The sequence below is a fragment of the Dipodomys ordii genome, unplaced genomic scaffold, assembly GCF_000151885.1.
Source record: "Dipodomys ordii isolate 6190 unplaced genomic scaffold, Dord_2.0 Scaffold107, whole genome shotgun sequence".
In the NCBI taxonomy this organism is placed as follows: domain Eukaryota; kingdom Metazoa; phylum Chordata; class Mammalia; order Rodentia; family Heteromyidae; genus Dipodomys; species Dipodomys ordii.
The window spans coordinates 3,884,874-3,904,972 of record NW_012267323.1 but is presented as its reverse complement, the minus strand read 5'-3'; the positions used below and the strand labels follow the sequence as shown (position 1 = coordinate 3,904,972).

The 20,099-nt window shown below is 44.7% G+C and overlaps 1 protein-coding gene across 1 annotated transcript in view; it reads right to left on the bottom strand.

Moving 5' to 3' along the window:
- Positions 1-10,728: 10,728 nt before the first annotated feature.
- Positions 10,729-20,099, bottom strand: part of Prkar2a (protein kinase, cAMP-dependent, regulatory, type II, alpha) — a gene marked incomplete at its 5' end in the record, with an annotated part of 26,979 nt that continues 17,608 nt past the window's right edge. Inside the window, 6 exons of the mRNA XM_013028064.1 lie at positions 10,729-12,078; positions 12,659-12,800; positions 14,528-14,593; positions 17,078-17,152; positions 17,262-17,363; positions 19,450-19,603. Coding sequence (XP_012883518.1) covers positions 11,945-12,078; positions 12,659-12,800; positions 14,528-14,593; positions 17,078-17,152; positions 17,262-17,363; positions 19,450-19,603 — 673 coding nt within the window. The remainder of the gene's footprint in view (positions 12,079-12,658; positions 12,801-14,527; positions 14,594-17,077; positions 17,153-17,261; positions 17,364-19,449; positions 19,604-20,099) is intronic.

Genomic DNA, 20,099 nt, shown 5'->3' with positions numbered 1-20,099 from the left:
GGGCCAACATCCAGAAAACCAGAGGCAAACTGGGAAGTTGGGCATGCTAGCCCATGGATGGACAGGCCTGGATTGTGAACAGTTGTTAAGAGACATACACGGTGGTTTCTGCCTGTCATCCTAGCTACTCAGGAAGCTGAGATCTGAGGATCCTGGTTCGAAGCCAGCACAGGCAGAAAGGTGCATGAGATTCTATTTTATTTATTTTTTTTGGGGGGGGTCCGGTCGTGGGGCCTGAACTCTGGGCCTGAGTGCTGTCCCTCAGCTCTTCAGCTCAAGGCTAGCTCTCTACCACTTGAGCCACAGCTTCACTTCCAGCTTTTTTTCTTTTTGCATATGTGGTGCTGGGGAATCGAACCCAGGGCCTCATGCATGCAAGGCAAGAGCTCTACCACTGGGTCACCTTCCCAGCCCATGCATGAGATTCTAATCTGTAATAAACTACTAAGAAAAAAAGCCAGAGGTGGCTCTGTGGCTCAAGTGGTAGAGGTAGCCTTGAGCAAAAGAAGCTCAGGGACAGCACCCAGGCCCTGAGTTCAAGTTCCAGGACTGGTAGGGAGGAGGGGGCTGGTGACTTAAGCCTATAATCCTAGTGACTCAGGAACATGAGATCTGAGGATCCTAATTGGAAATTAGACCAAGCAAATAAGTCTGTGAGATTCTTACCTCCAATTAACCAGAAAAACAAACAAAAGATTAAAAAACTGCAAATGAGCCGGGCGCTGGTGGCTCACGCCTGTAATCCTAGCTACTCAGGAGGCTGAGATCTGAGGATCGAGGTTCAAAGCCAGCCCAGGCAGGAGAGACCGTGAGACTCCTATCTCCAATAAACCAACAGAAAACCAGAAGTGGCGCTGTAGCTCAAGTGGTAGAGCGCTCGCCGTGAGCTGAAGAGCTGAGGGACAGCGCCCAGGCCCAGAGTTCAAGCCCCACGACCAACAAAAAAAAAAACTGCAAATGGAGGTGTAGCCCAAGTAGTAGAGCACCAGGTTTGAGCCAAAAAACCAAGCAAGAGCACAAAGCACTGAGTTTGAGCCACCAATACTGGTATGTATACACACACACACACACAGCTGTAGAGAGTACACAAAAACAGTAGATGGTGGACAAAGGTGGCTCAAGTGGTAGAGCGCTAGCCTTAAGCTGAAGAGCTGAGGGACAGTGCCCAAGCCCAGAGTTCAGGCCCCAGGACCAACAACAACAACAAAAAGTTATGTAAAAAGTACTTGTGTGGGCTGGGAATGTGGCTTAATGGTAGAGTGCTTGCCTTGCTCAACTGGTAAAGCACTTTACCAGTAGCCTTGAGCAAAAGCAGCTCAAGGACAGTGTCCAGGCCCTGAGTTCAAACCCAGGTCTGGCAAAAAAAAAAAAAGTGCATGTGGAAGGGTGGACAGAGGGGTGACAGTAGAGCCTGCTGTGTGGATTCTTTTATCTTTGGGAGTTGTGGGGCTTGAACTCTGGGCCTGGGTGCTGTTCCTCAGCTCTTCAGCTCAAGGCTAGTGCTCTACCACTTGAGCCACAGTGCCACTTCCAGCCTTTTCTGCTTATCTGGTGCTGGGGAATTGAACCCAGGGTTTCATGGGTTCATGCTAGGCAAGCACTGTACCACTCAGCTACATTCCCAACCTCATCAACTCCATTCTTGCTAAGTCTAAAGTCTTCCCCGAGCCCCCACTGCCTCAGGGTTACCTATGCAACTTTCAGTGGAAAACATGGGAAGACTCACGTCTCCCTCACCCTCTTTGAACCTGGGCCATGGAGGAAGGGAGGAACTGGCTGTGGCTGCTACAAACCATTCCTTAAGATATTTTCCCAGAACCCAAAGGCAGGAAAATTACTAAGAAAAGGATCCTACAAAGACCAGAGTGGAGGTGGTTTCCAGCACGTCCTAGACACGCACACATTGTCCCCAACACGTCCAGACAGTACAAAGCCTGGAGGGGACAACTAAGAAATTCCCATTGTATTGGAAGACTGCCCAGGCTGGGTGAGCTCCACCCCTTACTCTTACTGTGTCCTTAGCTGACACTTTTTGTTTGTGAGCCTGTTCTTTGAACTTGTTCTCTCACACAAGGCTAGAAGCCCTCCCTGGGTTAGGGAATAAGAGTCTAACCCTGCTGGGGCTAAGTTAGGAAACCAGTTCTGTGTCAGAGAGTAGAGGTAGTGAGCCAGACATTCCAGTATTGGACCGAACACAGGACAAAAATGTCAGCAGTTGGACCCCAACCCCTTTCTGGGGTTGGCCCTTGATCCTGCAGAGGTGAGTGAGGGACCTTTAGGCAAAGACAGGGACTACAACAAGGTGAACACTATCTAGAAGTCTGACACTATTTTTGTTGCTGTTGTTGGTCCTGGGGCCTGAACTCTGGGCCTGGATGCTGTCCCTCAGCTCTTCAGCTCAAGGCTAGAGCTCTACCACTTGAGCCATAGTGCCACTTCTGGCTTTTTCTGTTTATGATGGGCAGGCCAGGTGCTGGTGGCTCATGTCTGGAATCCTAGCTACTCAGGAGGCTAGGTCCTGAAGATCAAGGTTCAAAACCAGCCTGGGCAGTTAAGTCTGTGAGACCCTTATCTCCAATTAACCACCAGAAAACCAGAAGTGGTGCTGTATATCAAGTGGTAGAGTGCTTGCCTTGAGCTGAAGAGCTCAGGGACAATGCCAGCTCAGGTCCAGAGTTCAAGCCCCATGACCGACAAAACAAAAACACTCGAGGATAGCATAGCTCTCAGGCCCTGAGTTCAAACCCCACAGCCAAAATCAAAACAAAAACACACCAGAGGTGCAATCTAAGGGCCAGTATGAGGGTTCCAATCTATTCTTCTCTGGCCAGCAGGAATTGTTAGCAGAATGGGGCCACCTTGAGTTTAAGGTAGTTGTCTAAGTTTCAGGGTTTGAGGGGCACAAGCTCCCATTCAACTACATCTTTGTGGGAAAAAGAGTTCAGGACTAAAGCTTCAGCCTAGGCAAGCACCAGTGGTTCACACCTACAATCCTAGCTACTCAGGAGGCTGAGATCTGAGGATTGTGGTTTGAAGTCAGCCTGACAGGAAAGCCTGTGATTTACAATTAACTAGCAAAAAAAAAACCTCAAAGTGGATCTGTGGCTTAAGAGATAAAACACAAGCTCTGAGTCAGAAAGCTCAGGGGCAGTGCTCAGGCCCTGAGTTCAAGCTCTAGGACTGTCACCAAAAAAAAAAAAGAGAAAGAAAGAAAAGTCTGTGAGACTTTTATTCTTAGTTAACAAGCAAAAACCAGATGTGGAAGTGTGACTCAAGTGATAAAAGTACCAGCCATGAGTAAAAAAACTTATGCTAGGGGCTGGGAAGGTAGCTCAGTGGTAGAGCGCTTGCCTTGCATGCCTGAGGCCCTGGGTTTGATTCCTCAGCACCACATAAGCAAAAAGAAAAAAGCCGGAAGTGGCACTGTGGCTCAAGTGGTAGAGCGCTAGCCTTGAGCTGAAGAGGTGAGGGACAGCGCCCAGGCCCAGAGTACAGGCCTCATGACCGGACCCCCCCCCAAAAAAAAGTTACACTAGACATGCCTAGAATCCTAAACTACTCAAGAGGCTGAGATCTGAGGATTGTAGATTAAAGCTAGCCAGGGCAAGACAGTCTGTAGAGACTCTTATTTCCAATTAACCACTAAAGCCCCAGAAGTGGAGCTGTGGTTTAAAACAGAGCACTAGCCTTGAGCCAAAGGAGCTCAGGGACAGTGCCCAGGCCCTGAGTTCAAGTCCCAGGACTATCCAAAAAAAAAAAAAGTTAAGCAGCTAGGGCAGCAAAACCCTGAGTTCAAGACTCAGTACCGACACACACACACACAAAAGAATAAAATACAGCTGTATTGGGCAGGATTGCCCCTTGAGACAAGGGTACTGACTGACTCAACTTTGAGCTCCTCATACTGGATTTGGTTATACACTCCTAGGACAAAAAGCCAGAAACTTTAAGGTAATCCAGATATGGCCTGACCCCTGCTGGCCAGATTGGCAAATTGCAGCGCCACTAAGGTGTTTTCTTGTTTTAGCATCTATCTGCACTTGTCCCAAAGACCTCATTCTATAGGAAGAGACTCAGCTGCAGGTACCTCCTCCAGTTGTTCCAGGTACAGTGGGCTCAGGACAGGAATGAGAGTCTGTGCTGGAGGTACTCCTTACACCAATGCCAGTGATTTATCCAGTCTGACCATTATCTGGCCGGTTTTTACTCATTCATTTCTCCTGTGTGTGTGTGTGTGTGTGTGTTTTCCAGGACTGGGCTGGAACTCAGGGCCTCTTGCTCTCACTTGGCTTTTTTTTACTCATCTATCTACCACTTGAGCCACACTTCCAGTTCTAGCCCTTTTTTGCTGGTTTTAGTTGGAAATAAGAGCCTCATAAATTTGTCTGCCTTTGGCTGGCTTCGAACTACAATCTTCACATCTCAACCTTCTGCGTGCCTAATATTACAATTGTGAATCACCAGCACCAGTACCTGTTCTCTCTTTACCTGTTTACTAGATAAAAAGAATAAACAGCCTTGGAGGAATTGGATAGAAAGGCTATTGCTGGACCCTAACAATACAGAATAGAGTGATTTTTGCACCTTGACTCAGTGCAGGTCTGCAGAGGGAGAAAGGAGCAGGCCTATTGCCAAGCAGGATAAAGGTGTTTGGCTGGTGCTTTTTGTGTCAACATCCATCCCTAAGGGCTGACTGGCAAACGTCTATTTTTTTTTGTCGGTCGTGGGGCTTGAACTCTGGGCCTGGGCGCCGTCCCTCGGCTCTTCAGCTCAAGGCGAGCGCTCTACCACTTGAGCTACAGCGCCACTTCCGGTTTTCTGGTGGTTTATTGGAGATAGGAGTCTCACGGTCTCTCCTGCCCGGGCTGGCTTTGAACCACGATCCTCAGATCTCAGCCTCCTGAGTAGCTAGGATTACAGGCGTGAGCCACCAGCGCCCGGCCAAACGTCTATTTTTTATTTTTGTTGGTTGTATGGCTTTGAATGCTGGGCCAGGGCACTGTCCTGAGCTCTTCAGCTCAAGGTGAGTGATCTACCACTTGAGTCACAGTGCCACTTCTGGTTTTCTGGTGGTGAATTGGAGATAAGAGTCTCACATGCCAGGTGCCAGTAGCTCACGTATGTCATCCTAGCTACTCAGGAGGCTGAGATCTAAAGATCATGGTTTAAAGTCAGCCGGGGCAGGAAAGTCCGTGAGACTCCTATCTCCATTAACCACCTGTAAGTGGCGCTGTGGCTCAAAGTGATAGAGCACTCGCCTTGAATTGAAGAGCTCAGGGAAAGCAACCAGGCCAAGTTCAAGCCTCACAAACAACAACAAAAAATCTCACAGACGTTCCTGCCCCTGCTGACTTTGAAACTCAATCCTTAGATCTCAGCCTCCTGAATAGCTAGGATTACAAGCATGAGCCACCGGCACCCAGCAAAATAATGGATTTTTGACACCTGCCATCACAGAAAGCAATGAGGCCAAAACAGGCATCCATCTCTGACCAACCTTTCTCATACTATTTCAAATGACTAGCATGGAGATGACAATTTCTCTCTCTTGTTTTTTTCTTTTTGTTTGTTGGTCTTGGGGCTTGAACTCTGGGCCTGGGCACTGTCCCTCAGCTCTCCAGCTCAAGGCTAGCACTCTACCACTTAAGCCACAGCACCACTTCCAGTTTTCTGGTGGTTAACTGGAGATTAGTTTCACAGGCTTTCGTGTCTATGCTGGCTTTGAACCATGATTCTCAGATCTCAGCCTCCTGTGTAGCTAGGATTACAGGCGTGAGCCACTGGTACCCAGTCTCTCTCTCTCTCTCTCTCTTGCCATTCCTGGGGCTGAAGTCAGGGCCTGGGCACTGTCCCTGAGTTTCTTTTGCCCAAGGCCAGTGCTTTACCACTTGAGTCACAGCACTATGTATGAGGTACTGAGGAATCGAACCCAGGGCTTCATGCATGCTAGGCAAACCTTCTACCATGAAGCCACGTTCCCAGCCCTGAGATTTCTAAGGAATCTTTATGTGGTAGGCATCCTCCAAATCACAAATCTAGCTTTTTTCTTTTCCTTTCACAGATTTCCATTCACGGGAATGCTTCTGTAACTGAGCATATGATGCTTGGTAGAATTGTGGGAGGCACTGTATATTTTACACTTATTTAATAAAGAGACAAAACAAAACAACACTAACAAAACAACGAAATAGCCCAGAGAGAAAAGCAGGGCAGATGTGGTGATTTATGCCTGTAATTCCAGCTACCAGGAGGCAGAGACTGAGAGAATCAAACCATTCCAGGGGCTGGGAAGGTAGGTGGCTCAGTGGTAGAGTACTTGCCTTGCATACATGAGGCCCTGAGTTCGATTCCTCAGCATCACATAAGCAGAAAAAGCCAGAAGTGGCACTGAGGCTCAAGTAGTAGAGCACTAGCCTTGAGCCTTGAGCTGAGAGTTCAGGGCTCACGACTGGAAAAGAAAGGAAGGAAAGACTATTCCAGGGAAATTGTTAGTGATCCTTAGATCTCACCTCCTAGGTAGGTAGGATTACAGGTGTGAGCCACTGGTGTCCAGCTTGCGAGAACATTTTTGAGATTTCTTTTGTCTTTTTTTTTTGGGTCGGTCATGGGGCTTGAACTCTGAGCTTGGGCGCTGTTCCTGCGCTCTTCAGCTCAAGGCGAGCGCTCTACCACTTGAGCCACAGCACCACTTCAATGAGAACATTTTTTTTTTGGGTCCGTCGTGGGGCTAGAACTCTGGGCCTGGGCGCTGTCCCTCAGCTCTTCAGCTCAAGGCGAGCACTCTACACTTGAGCTACAGCGCCACTTCCGGTTTTCTGGTGGTTTATTGGAGATAGGAGTCTCACGATCTCTCCTGCCCAGGCTGGCTTTGAACTGTGATCCTCAGATCTCAGCCTCCTGAGTAGCTAGGATTACAGGCGTGAGCCATCAGTGCCCGGCCCAACAAGAACATTTTTTTTTTTTTTCCTGGGCGCTGTTCCTCAGCTTTTCAGCTCAAGGCTAGCACTCTACCACTTGAGCCACAGCGCCACTTCCGGCTTTTTTCTTTTTGCTTATGTGGTGCTGAGGAATCGAACCCAGGGCTTCTGGCATGCAAGGCATGCGCTCTATCACCGAGCCACCTTCCCAGCCCCCCAACGAGAACATTTTTGAATGACAAATATTTGACTTGGGGGCTGGAGGTGTGGATTGAGTGGTATAGCACTTGCCTAACAAGTGTGAGGTTCTGAGTTCAAACTTTAGTACCATCAAAAACAAAATAGAAGTAAAACAGGCTGGGAAGGTGGCTTAGTGGTAGAGTGCTTGCCTACCATGCTTGAAACCCTGGGTTCCATTCCTCAGTATCATATACACAGAAAAATCCGGAAGTGGTTCTGTGGCTCAAGTGGTAGAATACTAGCCTTCAAGCAAAAGCAGCTCAGGGATAGTGCCCAGGCCCTGAGTTCAAGCCCCAGGACTGGAAATTAAAAAAAAAAAGAAGTAAAACATTTAACAGACTGAAGAAAGCATTGTTCTCCCTAATAAGGGTGAGTGAGCCTAATCCAAACTGTCTAAGGCCTGAATAAAAAAGCTCAGCTTCTTTAAGCAGGACAGAACGTCCCTTTTTGACTTACCTTTGAACTGGCTTTTTTTCCTGCCTTCACAGCCTCAAATAGAAACATCAACTCTTTCTGTTGACCTTCAGACAAGAATTAAACCATTAGCTCTGCTATCTCTCAGGCTTTTGGACTTGGACTAGAATTAAACTATGCCACTTCTAGGTCTCCAGCTTGTATAACTCACCCCTGCAGATTCTGAAATGTTGCCTGCCTGTCTATACTCATGTGAGGCAATTCCTCGTTACAAATGCACCTCTCCTCCATGACTGCTTCTCTGTAGAACCCTGACTAGGGCACATGTTCATGTCTTTCTCTACTTTTCAAGGGCTTATAGACTAATTCTACAGTGTACTGTTAGATGAGGACTAACAGGCCTTGGAATCTAAAAGAGAAAAAATATGACACAAGACAGAAGACACTAAGACCAAGAAGTCACACAGGATTTGTCAGCCTTTATTAACCAAGAGTGAAGCCAAGCCCTAGAGTTTCCTTTAAAAAACATAAACAAAAACAACCAAAAACCAAAACCTCAAGCTTCTTTATGGCAAACAACGATTTAACTCTTAATGACTTTAAACTATATTTTCAATACCACAGAGCAAGTCTTGTTTGCTTTCTAACCCCTTTTCTTCTAAGATTAAAATACAAGTGTAAAATAGGTTAAAATAAGATTTACCCCCAACAATTTATAAAATAATTCCAATTGAAAGACATTTCAAACACTGTGTGTGGAACTTAGGACCAAAAGATGATCTTAAAATATATTTTTTTTAACCTTTGAGGTAGCACAATAATGCTGAATTAGGTTTCTTTAATTACAGTGAGCTTAAAAACAACAACAACAACAACAACAAAAGAGGAATCTATCCTTTACTCAAGGTGGGCTAAATGATTTTCTGCAAATACCTCATGAGGTTACTGACAGTTTTCATCCTTTTTTTTTTAAATTGTTTTAAAGTATAAAGATAGCCCTACAGTGTGTAAAAGGAAACCCATGGGAAGGCTGTTTCCCATAAAATAGACATTAGAGTCACTGAGGATCGTCAGCAATCAAGACAGGAGGAACAAGAGGTAATGGTAGTGGTGAAAACAAAAAAAAAGGTCAGATCTTGGCAAGAATGGTTTACAAGTGCATGTTAAAACAAAGTTCTAACATCAACCAACTGAAACAGAAAAGACGAAAGATGACATTCATAGATCCTTCTCCTTTCTCTCTGTGCAAAGTATCTGCACTTTTTTTTTCCCTCAATGACAAAAGATTGCTCATACACTGTGACACACCACAAAACGCTGCTGTGTATGAGTGTCACTGGGTATCAATAGCATCTCTGACTACTCTTATTGTGAGTCTTGGCAATCAGATTCTCTAGCTGGAGAAACTTTTCTTGCCACTTTGCTGCTGAATTCGCTCATGAAATTGCTCAAAAAAAAAAAAAAAGCTCTACCCTGATTTCTGGCCATCTACAGCAGTGACATATAATTATACATGAAGACTGTGAACTAAGAGGATACAAATACATAAACCCTTTCTTCAGAGAATTTAATCACTAGAGTGAGTGGGGTATCTGGGGACCAAAAGGAAGAACAATACTGCAGGTTGGACCTCATGGACCTTTGGAATATTCTTCTCATCAAAAAAAAAAAAAAGACTATAAAGTCAGAAAAGAAGAGGTAAAGTTCTAACCTTTAGAAGAGAACATGAAACAGTTAACAAGGAATCTCTTCCCAACATATGCTCCTTCTTGAGAGGCTAAATCATCAAATGGAGGGCTTTGCCTGGCACAATGTAGACACCTCAGCCATCTTCAAACTTGGGTTTGCCATCTTTGACTCTCCAAGCTGGAAAAAGAACTGGAACACTGTCAGGTCCTGGCATGGTGCTATGGCTATGTCTTTTTTTACTCACATTATTCTCTTGAATGTCTCCTCTCCTCTCTCCTCAAGCTTGATGTATTCTTGGCTCAACCCACCACAGGTCTCCTGCTTCCAAGTGAGGATTCTAGACTGATGACCTGTTGTCACTTATGAATTCTACTCTGTAAAACAGCAACCATTAGCAAACCTGGGGTGTCAGGGAGGACTCTGAATGGGAAGACTAGACTGAAAACTGGGATGTGGGAGGAGCAGGATGAGAAGGCCCATCCCTTGTAGTCTGCAGGAGTAACTGGCACAAGATTCAGAGCCAGCCCTAACCAATGCTGGCATTGAGGGTAGAGATGGGGTTATCTGCTCAATGTTTTTTATATAGTCCCTACTAGGTTTGGGGCTGGATTTTTGTGTTACTCCTGAAGCCTAATGTACCTTTTTCCTCATTACAAAAAACAGGAATGCTTCTTGTCAAAGTGCAAGGTCTACTTTCTGAATTTATTGACGAATAAAGCAACACGATAGAAAAGAAGACCCTTAGGAAAAGGTAGGATTACTGCCTGGGTTTTCCCAGTGCTCAGCTGCCTGGTTTCGAGTATTAGTTATAGCCTTTCAAGATTCTAAAAGTTGCAAGGGAGGCAGTCTGAAAGAGTCTTGCTTTTACTTCATGGAACACATGAAAGGAGGAGGAATTACCAAGTTGGGGGGGGGCTACCCACTCTGAAATCTCTTGGCAACTGTGTCCATGGCAAAAGCAGACAGTCTTACATGGATGATGATGGTATTATAATGGGCTCCATCATTATCAATATCAGGAATGATTCAAGCTCCAGCACATAATTGCTTAAGGATTTACTGAGAAATGAACATGTTATCAAGAAAAGAATCATAGTGGAGAGGGTCTATTGAGCTAATATAAATTTGGCTTACAATATTTGAATTTGTGCAAATTTCACATTATTTATAGGATCCCTTGTAGCCTCTGAACCTGTCATTCTGAGGGAAAAAATTTTCATTCTAAACTGTAGCTATTAAAATGATTAGAATTCTACTTAATATAAATTAAAAGGCTTAAAAAGTTTAAATACTATCTAAATTATGTTCCTTGAGGATTAACAGATAGAATGCCACCTATCCCAACATTTTGACTAGAAGGGACTTCACAGTAATTCTGTAAGTGAGTTTTTTTTTGTTTTTCAGTGCTGGAGATCAAACCCAGGGCCTTGCACATGCTAGGAAAGCACTCTACCACTGAGATACACCTCTAATGAAGCCAATTTCTTGAAACAAATCAATTTTTACAATGAATGCCTGAGTCAGCTGATAAACTCCACATATACTAATATGTCCAAGGGGAATGCCCTAGACCAATAGTTTCTTTTTAAAAATAACTTTCTTAAAGAGTTGAAAAAAATGGATGATCCATAGCCAAGCTATGCAACAATGAACTCAGAAGTTGAAGGAAAGGGCTCTCTGTGTCGCAAAACCTGTTGTCAGTGTACTGCCCTTAACCAGAAGCAGCAATAGGAACTGAGAAGTGGCAGCCAAGTATTTAGGTCAGAGAAAGCATTGACACCTCCAGACCCTGGCTTCTTGGTTCTCTAGCCAGTTGAGCTAACTGGTACCGTTGGCTCCTCAGACATCTGTTCATGCAAACTACATGGAGATTAAACAAAATAAAAATCTGTTTAAAACACAACAGAAAAAAAACCAAAACAAAACCCAGAAAACCTTTCCTGGCTCAATGCACTGATTCCAAATTTACTGCTCTACCATGGGCCCTAGTGACTTTTTAATCTGTTCTGGAGTACTGACTTGCTAGGGCCCTCTAACAGGGTCTTTCGCTAAGTATCACTGAGGGCTTGGAGACAGACAGCTGTTAGGTGTGCAGCTGTCAGCAGACAGTACAACAACGCTGGACCATGGACCTCCATGACAGGTGCTGCCCTTTTCCATTACAAAACCAAAAGCAGCAACAGTGAACCAACTGTGGGACTTTCTCAAAAGACAGATGAGGAGATTGAAAGCTACAACAGTTCCTCCCTTAAGAAAGATGGGAAGAAGAAGGTGTCTAAAGTTATTTAACAGGTTTCTGCAGAACTGTGAGTAACTTCCAAAAAAGCAATAGTAGCAGCGAGAGAGGAAAAGGAGGATGTTTTACACTTTGGACTTTTTATCAGGCACTTAAAATTTGTTGGAGAGACATGCCATTCTGAACCAAAGATGTGAAAACTGGGTTGGAGTAATCATTACAAGTGGTCTAATGGGCTTTTCAGAAGCAAAGTGGAGGTGGAGGTGGAACCTCTTGTCCATCCTTTAGTGCTGACTTTCAAGTTGTCTAAATGCCCGTAACCACAGCAATGGCAGCGGCCATGGTAACAGCAGGAACAGTTCTGTCGTGTCTGTTTTTCTGTGTGTGTTCTGTGGCTGACCAGAAGATGTTGGTGTCACGCTGAGAAGGCTCTGGGAATGTGGCATGGCTACTCTCCGGGGTCAACCAGATCCATGTTGGAGCCAAACATCTTCACCAGCTGCTCCTCGTAGTTTGAGATGTTCCTCTTCATGATGTCCATGCAGGGCCCCAGAAGCCTCTCGAATGCTTGAACATCCATAACTGCATCGTGAAGAGGAGAGATGAAGGAGAGATACAATGAATAGTTGGAGTCATTTTCCTCATAGAGACTTTGTTGTACATATCCCCATGTGGTAGGAGATTATAGGCTTTGGGAGAGTGGGTACTGGTGGGTGGGAAGAGAGATGTTTCTATATAAACACAGCAGGTCTGTGTTATCTGAGGGTCAACGAGTCTAGAAGCCACCTGTTTGCATGTCTTGTTTTTTTTTTTTTTTTTGCCAGTCCTGGGGCTTGAACTCAAGCCCTGTCCCTGAGCTTCTTTTGCTCAAGGCTAGCACTCTATCACTTGAGCCACAGCCTTTTCTGTGTATGTGGTACTGAGGAATTGAACCCCGGATTTCATGCATGCTAGGCAAGCTCTCTACCACTAAGCCACCTTCCCAGCCCTGTAACCCCTCTGTACATCACCTTGACAATAAAATTTAAAAAAAAAAAAAAGACATTCATTTCTGATTGGTCAAACTGCCCAGGCCTAGATACAAGTGAGAACTGACAGAGTAAGTTAAAGCTACTGACAGGAAAACAACACTGCACATTAGGAAAAGAGAGAATTTTCTTACCTAAGCATTTGACATCTCCAACTGCGTATGCTGAAGCCGCTCTGGGTTTGTTGGTGACCAGTGCAAGCTCTCCAAAGTACTGCCCCTTATGGCAGCGGGCAATCTCAACCTCCTGGCTGCCAGCATCCTTGCTTGTTTTCGTCTACAGCAGAAAGAGAAGATGACCTGGATTAAAGTTGGACATGGCCAGTTACATGCACTCAAATTTTTCAGAAACTCTACCATGGAAACCCCATGGATTTTACCTGGGGCTCCTTCCAGGTCTTAACATCTTTTAGGTAATGAATACCCATCAAGAGCTAAGGTACAGACCAGTTTTTTTCTTTTTCTTTTGTTGGTCATGGGGCTTGAACTCTGGGCCTGTGGGATATCCCTCAGCTCTTCAGCTAAAGGCGAGCACTCTACCACTTGAGCCACAGTGCCACTTCTGGTTTTCTGGGTAGTTTATTGGCGATAAGAGTTGCACTGAGTTTCCTGCCAAGGCTGGCTTTGAACTGCGATCCTCAGATCTTGGCCTCCTAATAGCTGGGATTATAGGCTGAGCCACCAATGCCTGGCTCTTATTTATTTATTTTTATTATTTGCTATTTTATGGAGCTTGAACTCAGGGCCTGAGTTTCTTTTTGCCCAAGGCTAGCACTCTACCAGTTGAGCCACAGTGCCACTTCCAGCTTTTTCTGTGTATGTGGTACTGAAGAATGGAACCCAGGGTTTCAGGCATGCGAGGCAAGCACTCTACCACTAAGCCACATTCTCATTCCCAGAACATTTTCTGGGAATTATACATACTTCTAGAGATGCAGACTACTGAGGTGCAATAGAAAAACCATAGTCTTCTGCTAATTCTAAATAATGACAATCTTCTCATATATTACAAACCACAACCTTGACTCTTTTTTTTTTTTTTGGTCCGTCATGGGGCTTGATCTCTAGGCCTGGGCGCTGTCCCTCAGCAATTAAGCTCAAGGCGAGTACTCTACCACTTGAGCCACAGCGCCACTTCCGGTTTTCTAGTGGTTTTATTGGAGATAAGAGTCTCATGGACTTTCCTGCCTGGGCTGGCTTTGAACTGTGATCCTCCGATCTCAGCCTCCTGAGTAGCTAGGATTACAGGTGTGAGCCACTGGCACCCAGCCCTTGACTCATTTTGAGTATTTTTTTTGGGAGGTCCGGTCGTGGGGCCTGAACTCTGGGCCTGGGCGCTGTCCCTCAGCTCTTCAGCTCAAGGCTAGTGCTCTACTACTTGAGTCACAGCTCCACTTCCGGCTTTTTTCTTTTTGCTTATGTGGTGCTTGAGGAATCGAACCCAGGGCCTTGAGCATGCAAGGCAAGCACTCTACCACTGAGCCACCTTCCCAGCCCATTTGAGACTGTACCTGTCTTACACATTTTTTTTCATGGTACTAGGGATTGAACTCAGGGCCTTACATGTGCTAAGCAAGCATTCTACCACTTGGCCGTTCCTAATGGATGACAAAATTTCTCTTCTTGTGCCAGTTGTAGGGCTTGAACTCAGGGATTGGCCACTGTCCTTGAGCTTTTGTGCTAAAGGCTACTGCTCTACCACTTGAGCCACATCTCCACTTCTGGATTTTTTTTGGTTGATTGGAGATAAAGAGTCATGGAATTTCCTGCCCAGACTGGCTTTAAACATCCGTCTTCAGATCTCAGCCCCTTGAGCAGCTAGGATAACAGGCATGAACCACTGGTACCGGGCTTTAAATATTCTACATCTGTATTAATGAATGGGTTTAAACATGGGTGGGCCTCTGGCAGTCACATATTAATGACGTTTTGATAGAACAAAACACAGTTCAGATTATTTAAAGTAAATAATCTCCACCGTCACATCACCACACAAAAACTCACCTTGCTTCTTATCAAAATGCTCACTTCGCCAGATTCTATGATGAAAAAACTATCAGCCTTGTCACCCTGCAGGAAAAGAGGTCAAGTCAGAGCAATACATAGCACTGAAGAGAACCAGAAAAATAAACTTTTTCACTGCCTGGGCTTCATCTGTATTTATTTCTAAACCTTTCAAGTGAATCAATGGCTAACAAATTCAGAATAAGTGTGGCGCTGTGGCTCAAGTGGTAGAACTAGCCTTGAGCTGAAGAGCTCAGGGACTGCACTCAGAGTTCAAGCCCCATGACCAAAAAAAAGAAAAATACAAATTCAGAATAAAACTTGAAAATTCTGATCACTAAGAGCATGAACCCAACTATGACTGACACATCTTAAGTATTCACCTTCTCCTTGGAATACACCCAGGCTACCAACTGTACAGAGCATTGCTGTTCTGACTCTCAGGTTGGTTTCCTATTTAAACCTGTGATAATCAAAGACTAGTAACCAAGACTGCTATTCAATAATGTAAGGTGAGCTGGGAGCTGGTGGCTCACGCCTGTCATCCTAGCTACTCAGGAGGCTGAGATCTAAAGATTGTGGTTCAAAGCCCACCCAAGCAGGAAAGTTTGTGAGATTCTTAGCTCCAATGAACTACCAGAAAACTGGAAGTGATGTTGTGGCTCAAATTAGTAGAGCACTAGCCCTGATCAAAAAGAGCTCAGAGACAGCACCCAGGCCCTGAGTTAAAGATCCACAACTAACAATAAAATAAAAGTGTGACTGTGTCTACTCTGGGAGATTGGGATTCAGAGATAATCTTTTTTCTTTTTTTTTTGGTGATGGTCCTGGGCTTGAACTTGTGCCTCACATGCTCACTTTTTTTTTTTGTCGGTCGTGGGGCTTGAACTCTGGGCTTGAGTGCTGTCCCTTAGCTCTTCAGCTCAAAGCTAGTGCTCTACCACTTGAGCTACAGCGCCACTTCTGCTTTTCTGGTGGTTTACTGGAGATAAGAGTTTCACAGACTTTCCTGCCTGGGCTGGCTTTGAACCTTGATCCTCAGATCTCAGCCTCCAGAGTAGCTAGGATTACAGGTGTGAGCCACCAGCGCCCAGTGATATTTTCTGCTAAAGATCTGACGATCTACTATTTGAACCACAGTTCCACTTTTGCCTTTATGGTAGCTAACTGGAAATAAGCCTCATGAACTTTCTTGCCCAAGCTGGCTTCAAATTATGATCCCCAGATCTCAGCTAGGACTACAGGTGTTAGCTATCAGCATCCAGTTTATTATTTATTTTTGAGACAGGCAGGATCTTGGTATGTGCCTAGGTTGGCTTTGAATTTTTAATCACCTTGCTTCAGCTTTCTAAGTGCCAGGATTACACAGGGAAGCTGAGGCAAATTTAAAAGAATTAACAGAACATTTTGAGATGTTATTTAGACACCATTTTTTATTAGTTCCGATTGGATCCCCCCCCCCAGTCCTGGGGGGCTTGAAATCAGGGCCTGGGTACTGTCCTTGAGCTGCTTTTGCTTCAAGGCTAATGTTCTATCACTTGGACCACAATTTAATTTCTGGCTTTTTGGGTAGTTTAGTAGAGGTAAGAGTCTGGGCTGGCTGCGAACTGTGATCTTGAGATCTCAGCCTTCTGAGTAGCTAGGATTATAGGTGTCTGCTACTGGTACCCAGCACTAATGGGAATTTTTGTTTTTTTGGGGGGGCAGTCCTGCACCTTGAACTCAGGGCCTGTCCCTGAGTTCTTCAGCTCAAGGCAAGAGCTCTACCACTTGAGCCACAGTGCCATTTCCAATTTCTAGTTGTTTATTGGAGATAAGAGTCTAATGGACTTTTCCTGCCTGGGCTGGCTTTAAACTGTGATCTTCAGATCTCAGCCTCCTGAGTAGCTAGGATTACAGGTGTGAGCCACTGGCAGCCGGCACCTTTGCTTCTTGAGTAGAATTACAGATATGAGCCGCTTCTATGGTTACAAAGAATTAATTACAATAGATTAGGCTGGTGTTTCTTTCAGAATCAAAAAATAACATGAGAAACAGGCACAGAGGAAACAGAAAAGACATTAGGCTAGTTAATTACAGAAATCTAAGAACTGTTGCTAGACAACAGGATGTCTTCATATCAAACAGAGAGAAGGTAGAGGGCACCAATTTCCCCATCTTATTCAGGTTTTAACAGTAAGGAATGAAGATTACTCAAGGTGATCTTCAAATACCTAAAAGAACAGAAATTAAAAGCCCAAGGAAGGCGGGTGGAAGCAAGAGGTCTGAATATCTCAGGGAGATGCAGAGCAATGGGCTGTACACCAAAGGACTGCGTGGGCACTGTGCCTTATTCCCTTGCAATGAGCTCCCAACAATGGAAGACATGGAGGTGGCTCACTCCACAGTCCAGGCTGGCCTCAAACTCAGGACACCTCTTTGCCTTGGCCTCTCAAATGCTGGAATTACAGGCCAACGGATCTAGTTCTCATTCATCTGATAAGAGAAGTAATGCACTAGCCCTTCACCTGGTGACTTCTAGGAGGGGAACAATGCAAAGGCCCTACTTACCTGAGCAATTATGCGCTCTCCATCCTTATAAACCTTTTCTCCTATTACATCCACAATCTTCATTCTTTCTGACACCTAAACAATAGAGACACTCACAGATTATAAGGAAAAGAACTTAGCTGAATTTCATAGTATCGACACAATAGAGAAGGAATAGTTTTAACAGATTTTTACTTAGAATTACCTCTAGTGATTTAAGGAGTGGCACAGACTCAATAAATGATTCAAACATCTTCCTCTTTTTTGCATTGTTTTTAACTATGATTCTTCTGAAAGTTACCCGATCCTACAAGAGAGAAAATGGACATGCTTGTGTGAAAAAACAGCCCGGAGCCAGGACTCATGGATCATCCCTATACTCCTAGCTATCCAGGGGCTGAATACGCATAACCTAGTCTCAGCCTCCTGTTTAACTAGGATTACAGGTGTGAGCCACTGGTGCCTGACTTGAGTGGTCTATTCTTTTTTGGTCAGTCCTGGGGCTTGAACTCAGGGCCTGGGCACTGTCCCTGAGCTTCTTTTGCCCAAGGCTGGCACTGTACCACTTGAGCCACAGCCCCACTTCCGGCTTTTTCTGCTTATGTGGTACTGAGGAATCAAACCCAAGGCTTCATGCATGCTAGGCAACCACTCTGCAACTAAGCCACATTCCCAGCCCATATAATCTATTTTAAAGCCACTGTGTCTCTCCTTCCCTTATCTTTCAGGAACACTATTTCCAATATTAGTATGTCACAGTAAAATGCTCTTTCATGTCTTTTACATGTGTCTTCATTGAGGAAATATGTTGTTAATTTTATAGTACACATTTTAATTCTACCTTTAAGATAAAACAGAAGCAAGCTACTGCTGATTTTAACATTAAAGTAAAATGTGCAATTTGTACAAGAGGAGATTTTAAGAAGAGTTACAAATTTTGGATATAACTAGGTGCTGGTGGCTCACACCTGTAATCCTAGCTCCTCAGGAGGCTGAAATCTAAGAATCGCAGTTCGAAGCCAGCTTGGGCAGGAAAGTCTGTGAGACTTTTTTTTTCCTTTGGGTCAGTTATGAGGCTTGAACTCTGGGCATGAGCGCTGTCTCTCAGCACTTCATCTCAAGGCTAGCATCCTACCACTGAACCACAGTACCACTTCCAGTTTTCTGGTAGTTTACTGGAGATAAGAATTTCACGGCCTTTCCTGCCTAGGCTGGCTTGGAACCTCAATCCTCAGATCTCAGCCTCCTGAGTAGCTAGGATGACAGGCTTGAGCCACCAGCACCCGGCATCTGTGAGACTTTTATCTCAATTAATCACAGAAGAAGTCAGAAGCGGCGCTGTGGCTCCAGTGGTAGAGTGCTAGCCGTGAGTCAAAGAGCTGAGGGACAGGGCCCAGGCTTTGAGTTCAAACTTAGGACCAGCAAAAACAAAACAAAACAAACTTGGAGATACAAATCTTGATGCTGGCAGAAACAATGTGGGTCGTGCATAATAGGATACAGGGATCAAAGTAATGTTTTGCCTAAGATATTTACAGATTTTGTAGGCTATGCCCATCAGCCTTCTTAAAGTACTCCATCTAAATCTATTGAATATTGACATGAACAGTGAACAGGTAGATGGTGAATTTAGAGACAAATTAGTACTGGGACATTTCAAAATGGAAAATGCTGCCAGGTGCTGGTGGCTCATGCCTATAATCCCAGCTACTCAGGAGGCTGACATCTGAGAATCACGGTTCAAAGCCAGCCCAGGCAGGAAAGACTGTGAGACTCTTAATCTCCAATGAACACCAGAAAACTGGAAGAGACACTGTGGCTCAAGTGACAAGAGTGCTTGCCTTGAGCTGAAGAGCTCAGAGATAGCACCCAGGCCTAGAGTTCAAGCCCCATGACTCCTCCCTCCCACCAAAAAAAAAGGAAAGTGCTATTAGTAGATCTTTCTAAAACATTTGTTTTTCTAGGCTACTGCTTCTTTTCTTGAGACAAATCTCACTATGTAGTCCAGGTTAGCCCTGAATTCATAATTCTATTTCTGCACCTTTCCAGGTGCTGGGATTACAGCTGTGGCTAGCCATATAGATTTCCACGCTGCTGGTATGGAGTGTTATTCTCCTCTTTCTACCCTTGTCTGATCAAAATAGAACATACAGTAAAAGCTGTATATTCCTACAAGGTCAGAAGATATAGTCACGTCTTTGTAACTTCTAGTAAATGATTTGTTGATAAATCATTTGGAATGAATGGGAAGATATCGTTGCATGGAACTTTTCATGATACTGTGCAGGTGACTATGTAGAACAGATAATATGAAACAACAGCCCAAGGTCAGAGGCCCAGAAGTAAGGAGAATTAAAAGTGTGTATGCAAGAGGAACCATTTCTCTCACTCACCAATCCCCAAAGGGAGCCTTCTGAGGTGGCAACAATGGTAGCCGCCCTTGGGGTATTGTACATCAGAGCCAGTTCGCCAAAACTGCCACGGTTGTCATACTGACCAACAGATCGTGTCTGGTTATCTTTTGTTACTAAAATGTCATAGGTTCCCCTACAAGGAAGAAAAAGAAACAATTTAATTACATTTGATCATTTAAGAACTGGCTTGTACATATAAAACATCACAGGGGGGCTGGGAAAGTGGCTTAGTGGTAGAGTGCTTGCCTAGCATGCTTGAAGCCCTGAGTACCACATAAACAGAAAAGGCCAGAAGTGGCACTGTGGCTCAAGTGATACAGTGCTAGCCTCGAGAAAAGAAACTCAGGGACAGTGTCCAGGCCTGAGTTCACGTTCCAGGAATGGGGAAAAAAAAATCACAGGGGACTGATTTTTGCATCTTGATCTTGTATTCTAGGACCTTGCTAATCTCACTTGTTATGGATATAGTAAGGATGTGTGTGTGTGTCTGTCTGATTTTTGCATCTTGATCTTGTATTCTAGGACCTTGCTAATCTCACTTGTTATGGATATAGTAAGGGTGTGTGTGTGTGTGTGTGTGTGTGTGTGTGTGTGTGTGTGTGTGTGTGTGTGTGTGTGTGTGTGTGTGT